This window comes from Scomber japonicus, chromosome 22 (assembly GCF_027409825.1).
Source record: "Scomber japonicus isolate fScoJap1 chromosome 22, fScoJap1.pri, whole genome shotgun sequence".
Lineage (NCBI taxonomy): Eukaryota > Metazoa > Chordata > Actinopteri > Scombriformes > Scombridae > Scomber > Scomber japonicus.
Genome location: NC_070599.1, coordinates 7,348,018 through 7,367,340, shown reverse-complemented (window position 1 = coordinate 7,367,340; position 19,323 = coordinate 7,348,018). Strand labels below are relative to the sequence as shown.

At 41.1% G+C, this 19,323-nt stretch overlaps 1 protein-coding gene across 1 annotated transcript in view; it reads left to right on the top strand.

Annotated features, from left to right (window-relative positions):
- Positions 1-19,323, top strand: part of dock11 (dedicator of cytokinesis 11) — a 63,651-nt gene that overhangs the window by 22,878 nt on the left and 21,450 nt on the right. The window contains exons 17-39 of the mRNA XM_053343326.1: positions 447-631; positions 821-886; positions 3,322-3,414; positions 4,519-4,642; positions 4,817-4,929; positions 5,322-5,405; positions 5,510-5,599; positions 6,077-6,198; positions 6,297-6,366; positions 6,480-6,605; positions 6,916-6,987; positions 7,472-7,618; positions 8,137-8,220; positions 8,592-8,703; positions 9,111-9,149; positions 10,579-10,760; positions 11,558-11,671; positions 11,861-11,936; positions 12,930-13,018; positions 15,330-15,450; positions 15,722-15,788; positions 16,205-16,252; positions 16,604-16,749. Of these exons, the coding sequence (XP_053199301.1) occupies positions 447-631; positions 821-886; positions 3,322-3,414; positions 4,519-4,642; positions 4,817-4,929; positions 5,322-5,405; positions 5,510-5,599; positions 6,077-6,198; positions 6,297-6,366; positions 6,480-6,605; positions 6,916-6,987; positions 7,472-7,618; positions 8,137-8,220; positions 8,592-8,703; positions 9,111-9,149; positions 10,579-10,760; positions 11,558-11,671; positions 11,861-11,936; positions 12,930-13,018; positions 15,330-15,450; positions 15,722-15,788; positions 16,205-16,252; positions 16,604-16,749 (2,370 nt within the window). The remainder of the gene's footprint in view (positions 1-446; positions 632-820; positions 887-3,321; positions 3,415-4,518; positions 4,643-4,816; positions 4,930-5,321; positions 5,406-5,509; positions 5,600-6,076; positions 6,199-6,296; positions 6,367-6,479; positions 6,606-6,915; positions 6,988-7,471; positions 7,619-8,136; positions 8,221-8,591; positions 8,704-9,110; positions 9,150-10,578; positions 10,761-11,557; positions 11,672-11,860; positions 11,937-12,929; positions 13,019-15,329; positions 15,451-15,721; positions 15,789-16,204; positions 16,253-16,603; positions 16,750-19,323) is intronic.

The window sequence follows — 19,323 nt, the reverse complement described above, 5'->3', positions numbered from 1 at the left end:
ACACATGCAGCAAAAGAGGTTTGTAGAGACTTAAAGCTGAGGGAAGAGAGATAGATGTGGTAACAGCTGGAGAGTGTCAGTTTTGGGGTCACAAAGGAAAGGAGGAAGTGTTTTGGGTGATGCAGTGTGTCTTTGTGCACAAAGAGCATGATGTGCTTTAATTTTAGAAGCTTCAATAAAAGATAGACTGCAGTATCTTGCATCAATCACAGCAGTTGAAGAAGTACTTACAAACCATGCCAGGAAGTAGTTAAGATAATGTAACTGTAGCTTTCTGTGCAGCCCAAAGCCTTGTACGTTTGATTTGCACTCTCTCAGCTGTTTTTGTAATCAATATCCAATAGCGTGTGAGTTTACGTCACTCACAAATGCACCCAGTGACCCTGATGTGACTGAACACAGCAGTGGAGGTTTGGTTCCCTAACTGGGGATGCTCTGTCTCTCAGATACGGTGACTTCGTCTTACATTCCCGTGAAGCCCTTTGAGGACAGCTGCGAGCGAGTGTCAGTGGAGATAGAGGAGTTCCTCCCAGAGGAAGCCAAGTACAACTACCCCTTCACCACCTACAAGAACCAGCTCTACGTCTACCCTCTGCAGCTCAAATACGACAACCAGAAGACCTTCACCAAGGTGCGTGACTCACACTGAAGCTGGATGGATGGATGGATGGATGGATGGATGGATGGATGGATGGAATAGATGATGCAAACTGTCCACAAGGATTGGTTTCTGAAGCTCATCTCACTGATTGGACTCACTCTCGTTGATTTATTTGCTTGGCCATGTGCATTAATTAAAGTAATGTTTTCTCCATGGCAGGCTAGGAACATTGCAGTCTGCATCCAGTTCCGAGATTCAGATGAAGAAGGTGCAATCCCTTTAAAGGTGAGGTGTATGTTCTGTATGTATTGTAGTGTGTAAGCTACTCTATATGTTAATGATACATGCATTTGACTTTAGAATGTAAGAATGTGTTCACAGCTCATTTTCTTAAATATGTATCCAGTTATTGCTGATCTGATATAATCCAACAGAATATTAGAGCCACACAGCAGAAAGTTGAAATATTTCAGGAAAATGTCACAATTTCAAGATTAATGTGTCATATAAAAAAATTATATTTTGAGACAAAAGTCAATCATTTACAGTGACATCACCTGGAAGACTAGAGCAGTATACTGAGAGTGATACATGAGATACATTTGAAATATTATCATTTCTTTCTCTTCCTTGAAATACAAATTTCTCCTAATATGATATTAATTATATGTATAAACTTTATTCTTAATTTATTACAACTTTTTTCTTGCAATATTATGAGTTAGATGTAGACTGACAAGAACAACATCATTCAGAAAGATGAGTGTATGATCTGGAAAAGTGGAGTATGAGATAGAAGAGAGAAGATGATAGATAGTTTGGGGGATGAAAGATGAGTGTGCACTTTATTTCCAACAGATTTGCAGGAGCCTGCTGCTAATTTCTCAGAAACCGTAATCCTGTCATGAAAACTTGTGGAATGTTCTAAAGTGAGATTTGATCAATAGCAGAAGCCTCAAACATAATGAACTTTCCTTTTTTTTTTTATTGCTTCTCACTAAGTGGAAGTCAGAGTGCAGTTGAGGGGCCAGAAAAGGAAAAAGGAAAAGCTTACAGAAGCTGGTTATTATAGCTGGCAGGAGAAGATAATGAATGGTCACTGTGTCTCTCTCCACTCTTCCTCTCCTTTTCTCTCTGGCCACACGTGTCAAATATTTGTGGGTGGAAACAGTCATCAAAGTGTGGTGGATTGTTTTTCTTTTCACTCTTCCAGAGGGCAGGAGGAGGAAAAGAGAAATTCTTGGAGTTGGAGCGCCAAAACATTTACATTTGATGCTCTTGATCAAGACAGCCCAGATAGTCATACCAGCACACATTCATGAATAGTATATCTCAGATACTGCAGCACAGTCTGGTCTCAAGCAAGGCAAGAAGTTGTTTACAAAACAATGCACAGGAGCCAGCAGCACACCTCTCTGGAGATTTTAATCAGAGGCAGCGGAAGCTCTGGGAATGTCTGTGTTTTACATAAGACACAAAAGTGAATGAGGGGAAATGCTTTTCAAGCTGTGGGGCGTAGGGAGATGAAAGCTGGAGCTGAAGAAGAGTTGCTGGAGGATGGCTTTAGAAAATGCATCAATATCTGCTGTCTACAAACAGTCAGAAATGATCACCTTTTCACCAGTCCGACATACATCCATAAGCTCAGGTTTATTTACCTGAGTCAAAGGAAACTGCTTTTTAGTCCTTTTGTGGTGCAGAACTTGTATGGACAGAAAAGGCTGAATGACAGATAGGATCAGAGGAATCTCCTGCAGACCTGCCACAGCCCTCCACCTGAGTCAGGTAATCAGGACTCCCATCAGCCCTCCACTTACCGCTCATGTGAGGCCGCCTGAATGTGTTGTTTTTCCATGCTGGTACTAGTGCGGTAGTCCAACTCTTACCTTGCGATCTGCACCACAGCTGGTTGCTGAAACCTCCCAACTCCTCCTCTACCTCCACCTTCTCTCCCAGCTTCTTTCCAGACTAAGCTAAGAGGCCAGAGAGAGTTGTTTTTCTGATCTCACTTCCTTTCACTCACAATCTCAATCAGCTGGCTCGAGAACACTGTCCTTCCTTTGGCCCGCTCTGCTCATTATTGTTCATTAGAGATGACTACAATTGTCAGCATCCTAATTACAGGATCGAGCCAGGCATCAGAACAGGTCTGAATTTTCCCTTCCCATGCGTCGCCACTCATTAGAAATGTCCCGACCTGCTCAAGCTTGACCCCGCTGCACAGATTAATTATTTCCCACAAAAATCTCTGCTCTCAGCTCTGATACAACCCAGAGCTGCACAGTGTCTCCTTTGTAATATGAGGATGCATTCATAAGTGACCTCACATTTACCTGTGCTAATGTCTCTACTTGCTATGTAAAGCAAGAATTTATGAGTGTGAGAGTGACAGTGCTGTAAGTATTCAGTATTTTTTCATCCAGCAGAGGGGGGTGGGGGGTGGTGCTTGATTAAAATAAAATAAACAGTGCCTGAAAACCTATATAATCTTTCATAATGAGGCCTCTCTAGAGTAGGCAAACCTGATGCTTTGTAGTTTCTCCACACTACATTTAGACCGTTGGAGTCTCGAAGATGCGTATGATGAAGGGCTGCACACTCACCCCGTCTTCTCTCTAAATATTGTCTGTAAACCACAGATTGCTGAGCACTTACTCACTGCCGTGCTCCACCATCAAAGCGCCAGCGTTTGATGACTGACGTGCCTTCTTGCCTTTCAGTGCATCTATGGCAAGCCGGGAGACTCTCTCTTCACCAGCAGCACCTACGCAGCCGTCCTGCACCACAATCAGAGCCCCGAGTTCTACGACGAGGTGAGATTACAACCTCTTAACCTTGATCTCATTCGTCAGGTTATTGATGCTGAATTAAATATCAAAAGGAAATGATAATAAGCGCAACTGGACCAACAGTGAAGAAAGTCTGATCAGTGCTTTATTCTCAAATACCCTGAAACTGCTGTGTTCAGTGCTGAAATTCCTCAGCCAGCACTGAGATAATCCTATAAATCTGTCTCAGCATAGAGCTGTGATCTCACACTAGACTGGTCAAACAGTCACACACCCCAGAATGCACACACATGCACATACACACACACACATGAAGCCAAGAGCTCAGCGAAAGAGGTACGCTCAGGATACTGTTAGAGAGGTAGAGCAGAGGGGGTCCATATGGCCCTGATATCAAACGGATTAGGATTTTAAAGGAGCCCCCGCCCCCATAAACACCCGCATGCACACACAAGCATGCTCACTGGGGTTTACCTCCACATGCTTCAGCTTCTAGTCACCTTATGGAGAATTTCAACCCAAACAGTAAAACAATACACCAACAACTCACCAAGACATGTCATAACATGGATTCCTCTGATTTAACCAAGAGAGCAACTTCAACACACTGACGGACTGACACATTCCCATGTCATACACTGACGAGTCATGATATTCATTCATGACATTCTTAAAACGTTCGTCAGGAGTTAAATCTGTATTAGTGGAAAATCTACACAGCCCTCTGTATGTGTCATTTCCTGTGAGAAAGTCAGTGTGTGAAACACATAAAAAGTAGTTTCCTTGCAGTTGATGCCCCCTTGTGGACAAGCTATTTATTGCAGATCTCACCAGAGGATGTTTTTTTTTTTTTTTCCAGATGTATCAAATTTGAATACATCCACACATGAGTCTACGAATACCACGCTCTTCATGGGGAATTTTCAGTTATTGTTTTGCATTCTGATTTAAGGTCAGAGATGGTGACATTGTTCACAGTAGCCCACTCTTCAACCAACACAGCCAACTTTCTGGGAATTTTATACCAACTTTGTGGGCAAAAAAATCCCCAAACACACGTCATGAAAAGCAATGATGTGGTGACAATAAACTTAAAAAAAAACTTCTGACCTTTTCCACTGTGTGCAGGTAAAGATTGAGCTGCCGGTCCACATGCACGAGAAACACCACATCCTCTTCACCTTTTACCATATCAGCTGTGAGTCCAGCAGCAAGGCCAGCAGCAAGAAGAGGGAGGGGGTAGAGTCACTGGGTAAGTATGTTTTTTTTTTTTTTTTTTGTCTATTCATACATGTGACCTCACTGTTCTGCACAAAGAATATAAAACACTGCCTGGAAACACAGTGTGGTATTTCCAGACAGTATTGGCCTTATATATGAAGCCATGTTTGGTCATCTTATACTCTGCTCCTGTTCTGTGTCTCAGTGGGTTACTCCTGGATGCCTTTGCTAAAAGAAGGGAGGATGAAATCAGTAGGGCTCCAGCTACCTGTAGCTGCTACCCTGCCCTCTGGATACCTGTGTCAGGACTCCAGGAAGGTACTGTATGCTATTAAAATAGCTTTGTAGTTTTGTATTATATGTGTCCTGTGTGTTTTCAGCTTTGTACTGTTTGTTATTGTGTTATATATTCAAATATTAACCAACTGAAGGGACTGAAGATGGAAATTAGCTATAAGCTAACTCTGGCAAAGGACATCAATCATGTTTAACACTGTATGGTCCCCATAAATAAATTACAACTCAAAGACTCAAAGAGAAACACTACATTAGCCACTTTGATATCCAAATTCTGCTAAGTCATCCTGTTTGACATCTCAGAAAAATGATAAAGCACAAATGAAATCCAGTTTTTAATGCATTCAGCTTGCAAGTTAAATGTTCACATACTAAACTGTAAAATCTTTCCGTAATTGTTTGCATTTGAACAGTCCCAACCAGATATCAAGTGGGTGGAAAATGCCAAGACGCTGTTCAAAGTGAGAACCCATGTAGCATCAACAATATATGCTCAGGTAAAACACTTCATTTCTCACATAGTCACATATATGAACAGTATGCATAAAGTAAGTGGCATATAATGAGTGTGGATGATAATTCTGTGCGGTTTCCTCCACAGGACCTACATCTGCACAAGTTCTTTCAGCACTGCCAGCTGATGAAGACGACATCAGAAGGCAACCAAGCAGAACTTATCAAGTACCTGAAGGTGAGACGCTGTGAGGCAGTTAATTGTTTGAGAGCAAGGATCGGCTTTTAGGTATTTAGGAGGTACAATAACAAGGTCGCTAACAGCAGGCTTGTGGTTCCGTATTGTAGTTCAGTTAGTTTACTGCACAACTTCCAAATTTTGATGTTTAGATGCTTCAAAGTAATATTTTCAAGAAATTAGGTTTAGGGTTAGGGTTGGGGAGATGTATGGTACAGCAACGAGCCTGCTTTGTTTAAAAATGAGTCCAGAGATCCTCAGGCAGGCAAGGTGTTGTATTAATAGTTAAACATGTTAAAATAAGCCTTTGTAGGAGCTTGAGCTTGCAGAGTCATCCTTCCGTACAAGTTTTAATGTAATAGTTAAGCTTACACAACCCTGCTGTATCATTGCAGCTGTTTGACTGTTTCTCTCATCCCACACTGGGTGTCAGCATTTACACACTTTTATTTCTTCCTCTCACTCTCCTTTCCACAGTGCCTGCATGCCATGGAGACGCATGTCATCATCAACTTCCTACCTACAGTGTTGATGCAGCTGTTTGAGGTGCTTACAGCAGCAACCAAAGTAGCCCATGACATCGCTGTAAACTCTCTCCGGTCAGTTGTTGACTTGTGTAAAAGTGTGTTTTCAGTTTGTATTCAATACTGACATCACTGCTCACAGTATGCCTCTCTGTTCTCTGTTCTCTGTACAGTGTTATCATACATATAGTCTCCAGATGTCATGAGGAAGGTCTGGAACACTACCTGCGTTCTTTTGTTAAGGTATACCAACACAAAACTTGCCCCTGTGCAAATTGGAATAATTAAGTGCTTGTCAGTTTTGGTTTAAAGTTCATTGTGTGTACGCATCTTTGTTGTTTTTTTTCTGTCCTCAGTATGTGTTTGTAACCAACAACCACGCATCAGGAAGCTCAGTGAACACTCACGAGGTGCTGGCGACCGCAGTCACAGCCGTCCTCAAGCAGACCGCTGATTTCAACACCAGCAACAAATTGCTCAAGGTGTGCTTCTACAGCCGCTCTCATCACCCAGTCAGTCCTGTTGTAGTACCAACACTGAACAGTAGGCGGAGTTACATGCTCATAAAGTGAACTGTCAGATGCTCAAAACAGAGTGAATATCTGTCATCTATTTACCTACCACTTCCACAGACAGAAAACTGCTTGTACTCTTATATCTTAAATTTCAAAGGATTATCTCAGTGAGATTTAAAGCCACTCTTATCTCCTTATCTCGTTTTCATTTTGGCTGTTTTCCTAGGAAGGGAGAATGCCGTAATCTAACTGAGCTCCCTTTTATCTCTATCTGTAGTACTCCTGGTTCTTCTTTGAAACCATGGCTAAATCTGTGGCCCAGTACCTGCAAGAGGACAACCGCATTAAGGTCGGTATCAAGCACTTTCTCCTTCCTCAATACAACTTTTAAGATTCAGCAGTTTCCCCATCTTGTCTACATGTTCAGCAAGTTGCCTGTGACATCTCTGAAAGGTCAAATGTCTACATCTGGCACTGATCTTACAAGGAAATCCATTCCACATTTGGGATGTTACCAAACATGTCGACACAGTCAAACAAACCTCACGCACACACACACACACACACACACACACACACACAAAGAGAAGGGGACTCTTAGTGAATCACTGCGTTGTGTATATATTCCACATTCTGATGCCATGTGTCTGTATTTCATCTGGGTCTGAACCAGCGCTGCTAGGTTAAGAATATTCCATTGACCTGTGTCATGAGAAAATGCAACTGTACTTTAATGCAAATCTGCTGTGTATACTGGGAATATGTCATTAAATTTGAACATGTTGACATTTAAACCTTTTAATGCCTTCCATGTGTCCTGACCATCTCTTCAGATGCCGCGGGCCCAGCGATTTCCCGACACTTTCCAACAGGCACTCCAGTCTCTGGTGTTGTCCATTATGCCGCACATCACCATCCGCTACATGGAAATCCCAGAGGAAGCCCGCTGCATCAACCTGAGCCTGGCTAATTTCATCAAGGTTTCAACCCCAAATATACATGAAACATAAACTCAAAAATATGTTTTGATTATTGTGAATGGATTTTTGAGCTTCTCTGTGCAGACACTGAAAACAAATTTAACTTTTTTTTTTGTCTAAAAATGCACAATTTATTATTCAAAGCAGTTTTTCACATAGGGGGAATATTTAACTTATAAAGCCTATATTGTGGGCACTTTCCGAATCTACCTAAATAGATTTAGGTAGTTTTCCAGTTGACCTTAAGTGTTTTAGGGTTCTTTTCACTGATCGATTCCCCTCCCAATCAAAATAATCAAAAGTCATTCTCCATTTCCCAACACTTGTGCTCTGTTGAAATATGAAAGTTTATTTTTCTTTGGTCTTAACTGACTTAAGTTTCCTTAAAAATGCTTCACTGGGCCCGAGACTCTTTTGCTTTCTCTTCACGGCACAACCGATCCATCATGATGTGTTTAGTTTTGTCTGATGTGTATCTTAGCAGCACGTGTCATAACCGGCCTTCTTCTCTCCCTCAGAGGTGCCTGACTTTCATGAACAGAGGCTTTGCCTTCGGTCTGGTCAATCACTACATGTGTCATTTCAGTCTGAAAGATCCCAAGGTACGTGACCTGACACAGCCAGCCGGCACACGACTACTGCACACTCAGTAAAAATGAACAATATTGTAAGCAGAACTGAGGGATTATTTGGAATATGTGTAGATCCAAACACCAGTGAATTAATGACAATTATGTTATGTGTTTATTTAGCTTGTACAAAACTGCTCTGTGTCTCTCTCTGTATCAGCAGCACATTTGACTAACAAATCGAACCAACACAGAAACCCAGAGGGCTTTTGTTATTAGAAAACGGTAGAGACAACCGCTATGTTTGAACAATGAGGAGAACTATATTTACGCAATGATGTGGTTGAAAACAATTTGCATATACGCATGCAGAACACACACTCACGCATGTATGTCCGCCACAGGTGCTGACTGAAATGAAGTTTGATTTCCTGATGACAGTGTCTAACCACGAGCACTTCATCCCTCTTAACCTGCCCATGGCATTTGGGCGCACCAAGCTGCAGAGGGTGCAAGGTGAGAGCCGGATATCATCATTATTCTGCTTTCCATTCAATGCATTACGCTTCCTACCACACATGTAACCACTGACTAGCTTCATATGACCCCAACTATTCACCAACCCCTTTCTGACCTGCATCCACCACACTGCCCCCCCCCCCAAACTCCCATTAACCTGCTGGTTTGGCTCATGCATACACAAGTCTATAATTAAGCAGTTGGCAAGCCACACCTAGTCTGATACCTGCTAAACAGGTTCCTCACTTGTTAATAAAACATGTTTTTATAACCATAAGTGAAAAGGAAACTATTGTGTGCTGTGGAAATGCTGCATGGATTGTTTACAGTTTTACCCTCCCCCCAATTTCTTTATTTTTACTTCCCCCTCCTCTCTTGTTTTTTTGTGTTTTGCCTGTGGTCAGATTTAATTCCGTATGCGACGGAGCTTTTTGGCCCTGTAGGTAGGTGACGCTCACCGCACCATACTGTACATCAACGCCACCACTTTTGCTGTCGTATGCAAAAACACCTGCACCTCCTCACTCTGACCTGCACTAACCCCCCCTCCACGCCATCCTATCAGCAGCTCCCCCCTTTTCTCATAGGGCTACCCATTCACTTCCACTCACTCAGCACAATGCTAATGCTACGGTAATGCTGTCATCCTGAGCCTGAGCCTGTGTGTTGTAGAAGGAGGGGAGCTTTGCGGTTGGGGGAATCAGCTGAGCCTCTTTTCTTATTGCTTAATTGACTTGAAACTGGTAAACATTTTTCATGAAGCTGCGGTTCTCTCTCTGCTGCAGTTTGTGTCTCTTCTCTCTGCCTCTCTTTCTCTCTCTTTCTCTCTCATTGTCTGCCTGTCTGTTTCTGTCATTTGAGAAGATAATTTCCATGATACAATGTAAGATAATTGTCCCCAGGCTTAATATTAACACAGCATTATTTGGAAACTGTATATCATTGTCTGTTGAAAGAGGCAACTTCTCATTTCTAGCCGCTCGCCTGTCTGCCTACAATTTCCAGCATTACACAATTCCTAATGTAGGCAATGAGTAATGAATCTGAATTCCTCTCTTTTTTTATGTGTTGTGAAAATGTTGGAACAACTAATGCGTGGTGTTGTTGAGATTCTGTTGCATATTGGTTTTCAGTGTTGGATATTGTATGATTGAATCAGTCAGAGCATCCGGGTTTGTAGTGTAGGCTGCTCGCTTGTTTACAGCAGCTGTCAAAATGTGTCAAAATCCAACTTCAGATTGTGTTTTCCTCTCTTAAGCTCTTAAGTCTAATGAAATCTATTACAGCTTAACTGACAATACTTATGATATTGGAAGTAACATTTATACAACGCTTTCTATTGAAAAGGCTGCAACTAATGACTATTTTCTTTATCGATTGATTGTTTTATCGATTAATCGTTTAGTCTACTGAAAGTTAAAAGATGGTGGAGAAAAAAAATGGCATCCACAATTCCTCACGGTCCCCAATTATTTCTCAGTTGGCTCATTTTTTCTGATAACAATTCAGAACCTCAAGATATGTTATGTACTTTCATTAGCCAAAGAAAAAAAAACAAATGATCACATTTGAAAAACTGGAAACAGGAAATGTTTGGCATTTTTGCTTGAAAAATGACTAAAACGATTAATCGAATATCACAGTAGCTACCAATTAATTCTCTGTCAATCCACTACTCAATCAATAAACAAACTGATGCAGTTCCAGTCACTTGTAAGTCGTAGTTGAAGTTAGAGTTTATGCTTGAACAGGAGACACATTTCACAACAGATTTCTGGTTTTAGTAATAAGAAATGTCAGTTTTAGTCTAAAAGAGTGTCACGACAACCCAGGCTTACGAGCACTGACACATCCTGTCTGGCCCAAACACAGAGCAGAGTCTGGAATTCAGCCTGACAGAGGAGTACTGCCGTAACCACTTCCTGGTAGGTCTGCTGCTGAGGGAGGTGGCTGAGGCCTTGCAGCAAGGGCCTGAGATCAGACAGCTGGCCGTGAGCGTTCTTAAGAACCTCCTTATCAAACACGCCATGGACGACCGCTACACAGCCTTCAAGGTGAGAGAGGGTTGGGCTAATGGCAGCTGTCAATGATTGTCAATGACAGGTCCGAGACAAAAAGAAGCTGAAGGTGGAACAAAGGTTTATCGCTCAGAATTTCGTGGCCCTCATGAATAAGTCATGATAGATGCCGTTGCGTGACATTTTTTTGTCTATTTGAGACATTCCAACAAAAGTTGACGTCTATTCTTAGAAAAATCAAGAAAATGTCCAAATTTTGAGGTCAAATTGTTTTTCATGATCAAAGACTTTGCCTCATTGTCTTTTTTTTGGTCCAATTACACTCATCTTCATCAGCCTTCCATTGTTCCCGCTGTTCAAAAAACAACACATCATGCTCATGTACACTAAGCATAAACTATTTTGCTTGTCCACTCCAGCTGCATTCATTCCTTAGTTAACTAACACTCTGAGGATGCGTTAAAGCTGTTGAAGTATGACGAGTGTAAACATTGTCTCCACCCCACACATGCGGGCTCTCTGAAACAGCTGCTCAGTGTTTGCTTGCAATAAATGAATGTTTGATGTGACATACGTTTAACATCGTTCCCCCTCAGTACATATGATAAACCGCACCACAGTGGCTGTTATGCAAACAAGCTATTGTTGAACACGCACCATTGATAGCACCTCAGGACAGATGGCTTTGTGTTACATAACCGTATTTCACATTAACCTGCAGATCTTTGTTGAACATGTGCAGTCATTTTGTCTACCTCAATAGCTTCATATCAGTGTCACTCATCATTGCATGTATTATTAAAAAGCTCATCAAGTCATATTTAATGTTTCAGAACCAGCAGGCCAGGATCTGTTTGCTATACCTGCCACTGTTTGAACTGCTCTACCAGAACTTGAAGCAGCTGTCTGCTCTGCCACACACCTCCAGTCCTGGACTCGGCCTGAATGTGAGTCTCCTTGCAAACCTTAACTTCCGCAATGGGTTCATTTAGTTCTTAATAACTGTAGCTCAATGCAGATATGTTACTTTGTCATCTGTTTCTTGTGGTTCAAGCCCAAATGTTATTAATTTCATGCAGCTGTAGCTTGTAGATTTTTCAGTTTACATGCAAAGCTTCCATCTTGTGTTCATCAAGGGCTCCAGAGATGACCTGATCTCAACCAGCTCCGCAGACACCAGGAGAATCAGCACTGCCATCGAGAGAGACCATGGTGAGCTCAGAACTGCAGATATAGTGCAGTATTTATGGCATCTGGCCTCTTCCTCTTAGGCCCATTATCACCACCACAGAGACCCTCACCACCATGGCTACACAGCAATATTTACGCACACACAACTTGATCCATTTGCAGCACTTTCTCTGAGAGCAGCAGCTGTGCGCGCTGCACAGTGTTTTCATTCTTATCTGTGACTTGCCCGAGGCCGACTTTAAGTGACGGTTTCGACATTTTAGGTTGAGTGTCGTATGCAATTGACATGAGTGGATGTCAAGGTGAAAGCAGCGGTCAAGGGAGAACATCGACATCACAGCATTAACAGTTAAAAACACAGCGAAAGAAGATGGCGAGACTAAGAGTAACACAATCCTTTGAGGCAAAGAGCTGCACATACTCATAAGTGTTTGTTTATGAAAAGCTATTGAATCCTGAATCTTGCAGTTCCCCAACTTTAGAGGGGTCACTAGAGACAAATTTCAAAAACCAAAGTGGTCAGAATTTAAAATAGAAGCTTCTCCGATAACCTGACCTTTAGTCTCTAGTAGGAGTCCTACGCACACTTCCCATAATGTAACTCAGTAGCATATTTTCCCTGATGAAATAACTCGGGTTTTGTTTTCATATTTGACAAAGCTCGACCAGAACCATATGAGACCTTATCTTACTGTTTTCACAGGCTCAATAATACCCCCTGTGAGTAATAAACTGATTATGCTGTGCAAAATCGGTGGAGTTCCCCTTCAATAAATGGTCTTTTGTGATGTGTTAATCTTCCAGATATCATGATACCAGTTGGAATTAACAGTCAGCCTAATATAGAGTACGTAGGGGAGTCTCAGCCAAGATACACTCATATTTGTGCTGAAGAGAGTATCTCCCTTTTACAATGTGTAAATACTAGTACTTAATCTACTAAAAGCTTGTAAGACTGAAGTCAGTGATATACCATCAGTCAACATTAACAATACTGCACTGTGTTGGCTTCAGGTCTGCCAGCTCAGAATGGGCATGTTGTAAGGAGAGAGGACTCCAGAGGCTCACTGTTTATGGATCCAGGAACACCAGACAGCATTGAGGTAAGAACATCTTCACACCAGCCGAGCATCTGTTTAACACCTTGCCAACTCTGCCCTCAGCACAGCCGGACAGGTTCTTTGCTTTGCTGCAGTTTAAAGACTAGAAAAAATACAACTCTATGGTGTCAGGCATTTTGTCATGAACTGACACAGAGTTTAATGCACATTTGAATAAAGAAACAATTTACTAAAGTAACTTATTTTCCCAACGTATCCAAAACTGTTCATGTTGAATCAGTAGAATAAGTAGTGAGTGGGAATGGATGGAGGAGGGAAAATGTTGGGAAACGGGGAAGGGAGAGAGGCTGAATCCAAATGTCCTCCCTCTGTACTCGCTGACTGAGCCATGGCAGACTTTAGCCGTATGTACTGTGAGGTTTAACCACCATCACGGACGTAAGACCTCCAGTGTTACCATGGAGATAAAGTAAACTTCCTGTTATGTATATAAAGGTTTGAACTGGAGCCACAAACCACCAGGAAACGCAGGTTGCAATAAATCATTATTTGTTTATTTTCCAGAATGATGTGAGTGTTGAAATGAAAATGATGCCATTGTTCATTGCCATGGTTCTAAAAGGAAATAAACAAATGACAATATTTTGCCACAACAAATTATATATCCAGCCTCAAAATGATGTTAAATATTTGCAAATTAGAATACAATTAATATATATCTTATAATGATCAGCTAAAGATATTCTCAATCACAGTACTGTTTAGCTAATTAAATCATCTCATCTCATGATCCTTATGTCAATATACTAAACATCAGTACTTAAACACATCATATTCCAAATTGAAATAGATTAGATTCTAATTACAGAGGACTTTTCAAAAGACATATGGCAAACTCAGCTAAGCACCAACACACACTCAGCCTGGTTAAATGTTTGTAGAGGATGAAGGCCTCATCCAGGCCTCGATCTGTAAAATGGGAGGAAGAGTGGGTGGTGCTTGCTCCACTGTGACCCTTGGTAAGTCTGCAGAAAGTCCACTTTAGAGCCCTTGTGGACTTGATGAATTGTCTGTTTAGACAACTCTCAGCACTCGCAGATCTCCTGATAACGGTGCCCGCAAAGTCCTCGAGCCTGCAAGTACGGTGAAGTTTGGATTCAGCCAGACTGACCGGAGCTACCTTTTTAAAAGTCAACTCGACCCACTTCAGGCTGATGACCTCCAATGTGCTTGATTGCTCCCTGGAAGGAGAAAAAGAGCCAGACAGTAATAAAAAGTCACCATTTTTGTATGAGGTCTATATACTCGAGTTAACAACCAGTGAGCTAAGCTGCATGACACGTAGACTGTTTTGGATCCACATTTTCAAGTTTTAAAACAGCATCTCCATGTGAAGTGTCTGCTCTCTGAACACAGTGTCAACACAGTAAACCTTTCCATGTTCCTGCTGTTCAGATGTGGCCCACTAACTACAATGGAGTTGAAGTTAGATTCCATAAATAACCATTGTTTTACTATTCTGATTCTATTGAACTTGGACTCCCTGCATTTAGAGACACGACATGTTAAATATTATTCGAGGCATGGTAGGTTTACACTGGAAAACAGACAGGCTTGCTATAAACACATGGCCATTCATGTTCCCTGAATTACTGTCAGTGGTGAGTGTGCATCTGCTGTCTTGCATCCAGATGTTGAATAGATGTACTAGAATGGATTCCTCGTCATAGCTTCCAAAACTTAACCAAAACCATTATATAAACTAGTCTGTAGATGTCTTCACTTTTCTGCTTGTAAACTCCAGATAGCTCCATGGTGTAAGCAATAACAGTCAGTTTGACTAAAGTATTTATTGCACTGGATCATATGTGGGCAGCACACTTACAGAAACTCTTCTTACAGACTTGACATCCTTACATTGACTTTTTCTCTTGCTAGAGGAGTTCTATGAAGTCCATTTGCCTTCATAGCACCGAACATGTATGCATGTGCAGTTGAGAATAGTCCCCGAACAAATACACTATCCAGCTGTTTTCAAATTAGTTTTTTCTACACTTGATATGTGTGACCAAGGTTTAAAACAAACAATCTTCAGCAGGAAACAAATGACCTTGGAGCTGAGTGCCAACAATTATGAGACCACCACATTGTTGGTTTGGATCTTTGACAATAAGAACAGTGATCTCCCAGGGATCAAAGATCTTTCCTATTACTTTGAATAGGAAATCTTTTGATCTTGCCAAATACAATGGACTGATTTTGTCTGGTTGTAAAATATTTTTCACACCAAATGAATTGTAACATCTCACTACTGTGTGCTTTTTTTTGTGTAATGTGTTCCGCTTTGTTGCAGCTGCAGAGACGCGGTTCCACCATGAGCAGTAGCCCCATGCCTCCCATCGGCAGACTGGGACATTATGAGATCAAGGGTCTCCTGCTTTCCTTCCTGCACATCATCAAGACCTTGTCAGAGGGTCAGTGTTGATCTATAATCATACTGCACAAGACAGGCCTTTATTCACCACAGGATATGACATCACTATTCCTTGTGCTTTTTTTAGGGATAGAGTCTAAGCAGAACCTTGACTTGGCTGCTAAATGAAAAAGCAGTGATAAATTGTCATGTACTTCCCTCAAGGATGTTTGGTTAATTTTTTTCAAATCAACAGGAGCAACTTACTAAACTGATATATGTTTCTAAAAAAACAAATGCATTGAAGAGTTTGTTTTTCTTTTTGTCTGCAGACACTCTGATGGCCTACTGGAACAAAGTCAGCCCTCAGGACATCATGAACTTCCTCAGTTTGCTTGAGTAAGTAGCGTATGAAATAATGTGTTCTTCAGCGCATAATGTCCTCTTGTGATGCAGTGAAACAAGTCTGCCAGTCTACAGTGTTAAGCGCCTGTTGTGGCATGCTGTTTCCCTGCCAACAGTCAGCAGCTGTGTGACAAGCACAAGACATATTGCACAAGTCTCTGGCATGTTGAGTCATTATCGTTTGATGTAGCTGACTGACTGCAAAAAGGTGATGTGGAAATATAAAAACAGTCTAATAGTAAAAAGACAGAGAAAAAAACACCGTTCTTGTTTATTTACACACAGCAGATGGTACTTTTTTAAAACACTGCAGTACCACTGTGTTGCTCACTGACCACATCTGGACATAATGGAAGACATGTTGCATTTTCTCTTCCTAATATTGTCATTACTTTTGATCCCCCCTGCAGGATATGTCTGGTTCAGTTTCGTTACGTTGGAAAGAGGAGCATTGGCCGGTAAGTTTGGAACCAACAGCACTATCGCCTGTCATACCTGGCTTATCTGTGAAGCACATCTGGAATTTGAAACCAGCTAAACATACTGCAGTTTAGCAGATGCTTGATTCCAGCTTGTCTTTGATAGATTTCTTAAAAATGTCAGTGTGGTCGGGTTAATCATTACATCATCCGTTGTTTCTGAAGAAAAATAATGTACGTTTGTGTGTAATTATCTACTTTGTCTCTATATCATATGAAAATAATGACATTTGTTCTGTGGTTCTTAATAGCTCTGTCTCTGCCACTTTCCCTCTCCTCTCCTGACCACCAAACAAAGATGTAAACTCTCCATATATATTATTTATGTAGGAGCCAGGAGGGGTGTGTGTCGAAGCTGTTCTCATCAGACAGGAAGTCTCAGACGATGCCAGCTATGCGCTGCAACCGTGCCAGCCTAATGCAGACTAAGATACATCAGTTCGGCACCATGGAAGCCTCGCTCACTCTCAATATAGGTAACTACACACAGTTCATGTGCAAAGCCAGCGTAACACTTGATAGGTTTATTTATTGTAATACTTTCTATAAAAAGGAACTGATACTTTGAGTTCCTAGGGAAGGAAAGGGCTATGATTTATAGAGCTGAACACAGATTTACTTGGAACTCTTGTCACTAAATCCATCAGAGAGAAAAGGAATATTGTCATGTGTTGAAATGGATCTTTATCAGGTTTTTTTTGGCTTTAAGATTGTAAATGTTCTTCTCAGGAACTTCTTCTGAAAATCATAAGCAGCTGTTTAACTGTACAAAACTATTCAGCTTCAATATCATTTCCTGGTTCTTTCGTAAAAAAAAAAATGAATGAAACAATATCCAATTATGCTTCTGAAAAGAACATGCCTCTGTTTTCTCTGTATTTGTGTCAAATGCAGTGAGGTCCATAATTATTTGGACACAGACAAGTTCTGTTCTCTTACATGTTTACCAAATCATATTCAACTTACAGCTATATAATGAATATGGGTTTAAAGTGCAGACTCTCTGCTTTAATTTGAGAGTATTCACATCCAAATTGGAGAAAGGGTTTAGGAATTACAGCTCTTTAATATGTACCACTCTCTTTTTGAGGGGACCATAAATAATTGGACAACATCGAAAAGCTGTTTCATGGACAGGTGTGCACAATGCTTTTGTTATTTCATCATCAATGAAACAGGTAAAATGTCTTGAGTTGATTCCAGGTGCGGTCCTGTGAACCTACAACATGTAATCAAAAGAGCTCTCAATGCCAGTGAAACAGGTCATTCTTAGGCTGCACAAATACCAAAAATTCAACCAGGGAGCTCTCAAGGACATTAGGAGTGTCCAAATCAACAGTCTGGTAAATTTCTTAGGAAATGCACTGTTGAACTCAGTATGGCCATGGAAGACAGCAGTGGTGAATGATGGCAGGATCTTTCCATGGTTAAGAAAAAGCCCTTTATAACATCCAGCCAAGTTAAGAACACTCTCCAGGAGGTAGACATATCAATTTCTCAAGTCTACCATAAAGAGAAGAGAGCAAATACAGACGGTTCCCCTCAAGGTGCAAATCCACTCATAAACCCCAAGTATAGAAAGCCCTGATTAGATTTTGCCAAAAAAACCCCATCTAAAACCAGCACATTTCAGGAACAGCATTCTTTGGACAGATGTAACTCTGATCAACCTGACGGGACGAAAGAAGTGTGGACATGGCTTGAAATGGCTCATGATCCAAAGCATGCATGTGACAGAGGACAGAAGCAGCCGGATGAATTCTGAGATGTATAGGGATATACTGTCTGCTCAGATTCACCCAAATTCAGCAAACCACGCTTCACAGTACAGATAGACAATGACCCAAAACATACTGTGAAGGCAACCCAGGAGTTTCTGAAAGCAAAGAAGTTGAATATTCTGCAATGGACGAGTCAATCACCTGATCTTAACCTGATCCAGCATGCATTTCACTTGCTGACATAAAACTTAAGGCAGAGAGACACACAAACAAACAACAACTGAGGACAGCTGCAGTAAAGGCCTGGTAAAGCATCACAAAGAAGGAAACCCAGCGTTTGCCTGAGGTCTTGAAGTCATGAACATCACCAGTCATTGCCTGCAAAGGATTCTTGACAACGTTTTCAAAATGAACATTTTTAGTTATGATTATTTAGTTTACTTTTGAGCCCCTGAAATATGTGGACTGTGTATAAAAATGCTTGCAATCCCTAACATTTTAAACCATATTTTTGTCAAGCCTATTACTTAACCTGGATTTGACAGATATTATTGGATGCTGGAAGAAAATCTTGTTTAAACATGACACAAGTTTTGAACTTGACACTTGGATTTGGAATTTTAAGTAAGGTCATGGCCACATGAGTGGTTAATGGCAAGTTAATTTCACATAGTCAGACTGTGTCTAATGGTAGGGTTAACCCTAACCCGATTCTGCAGTGGAAAAGGGCCATAATAGGAGAAATAGGTCTGGAGAAAGTCAAACAAATGGTGTTAGAGACACACAGTAATACCAACAGCAAATAAATCCACACCAAGGTACAACACCAAGTTTACATTTGAATTGAAACAAGCCAAAGATACTTAGCTGTACCATTTCTGGAGGTAAACAGTGGAGTGGCTGCCTGAGGCTTTCCTAGTTAATGTTTTTTAATGTCACTGGCAACATTGTGAGCTTGTCGAATGGATGTGTGGACATGCCAGAATGACTAATTCCCTGTAGGCGTGTTGTATACTTGACCTGTAAGTTGTTTAGTAGAGCATTCACTTTGTAGCAGCACCATGGCCCTAAATATGCATCAAAGCTGTGCCATGCCCACACTCTAGTTCTTTGCAAGTACACGCAGTTAAGTCACTGAGAAGCTTGAATGACATCTGTTTTGTTTGCTTAAAAGGATACTTGGATGTTTTTGGAAACCTGTTGATAGAAAACACAGAAAAAAGGTTGAATTCTGCATGATATTTGTCACTAACATTTTTTACCTTAGAACTCTACTAAACAAGAGTTACTTTACTCATGTCTGTGTAATCACATCCTGTAAACACTGCA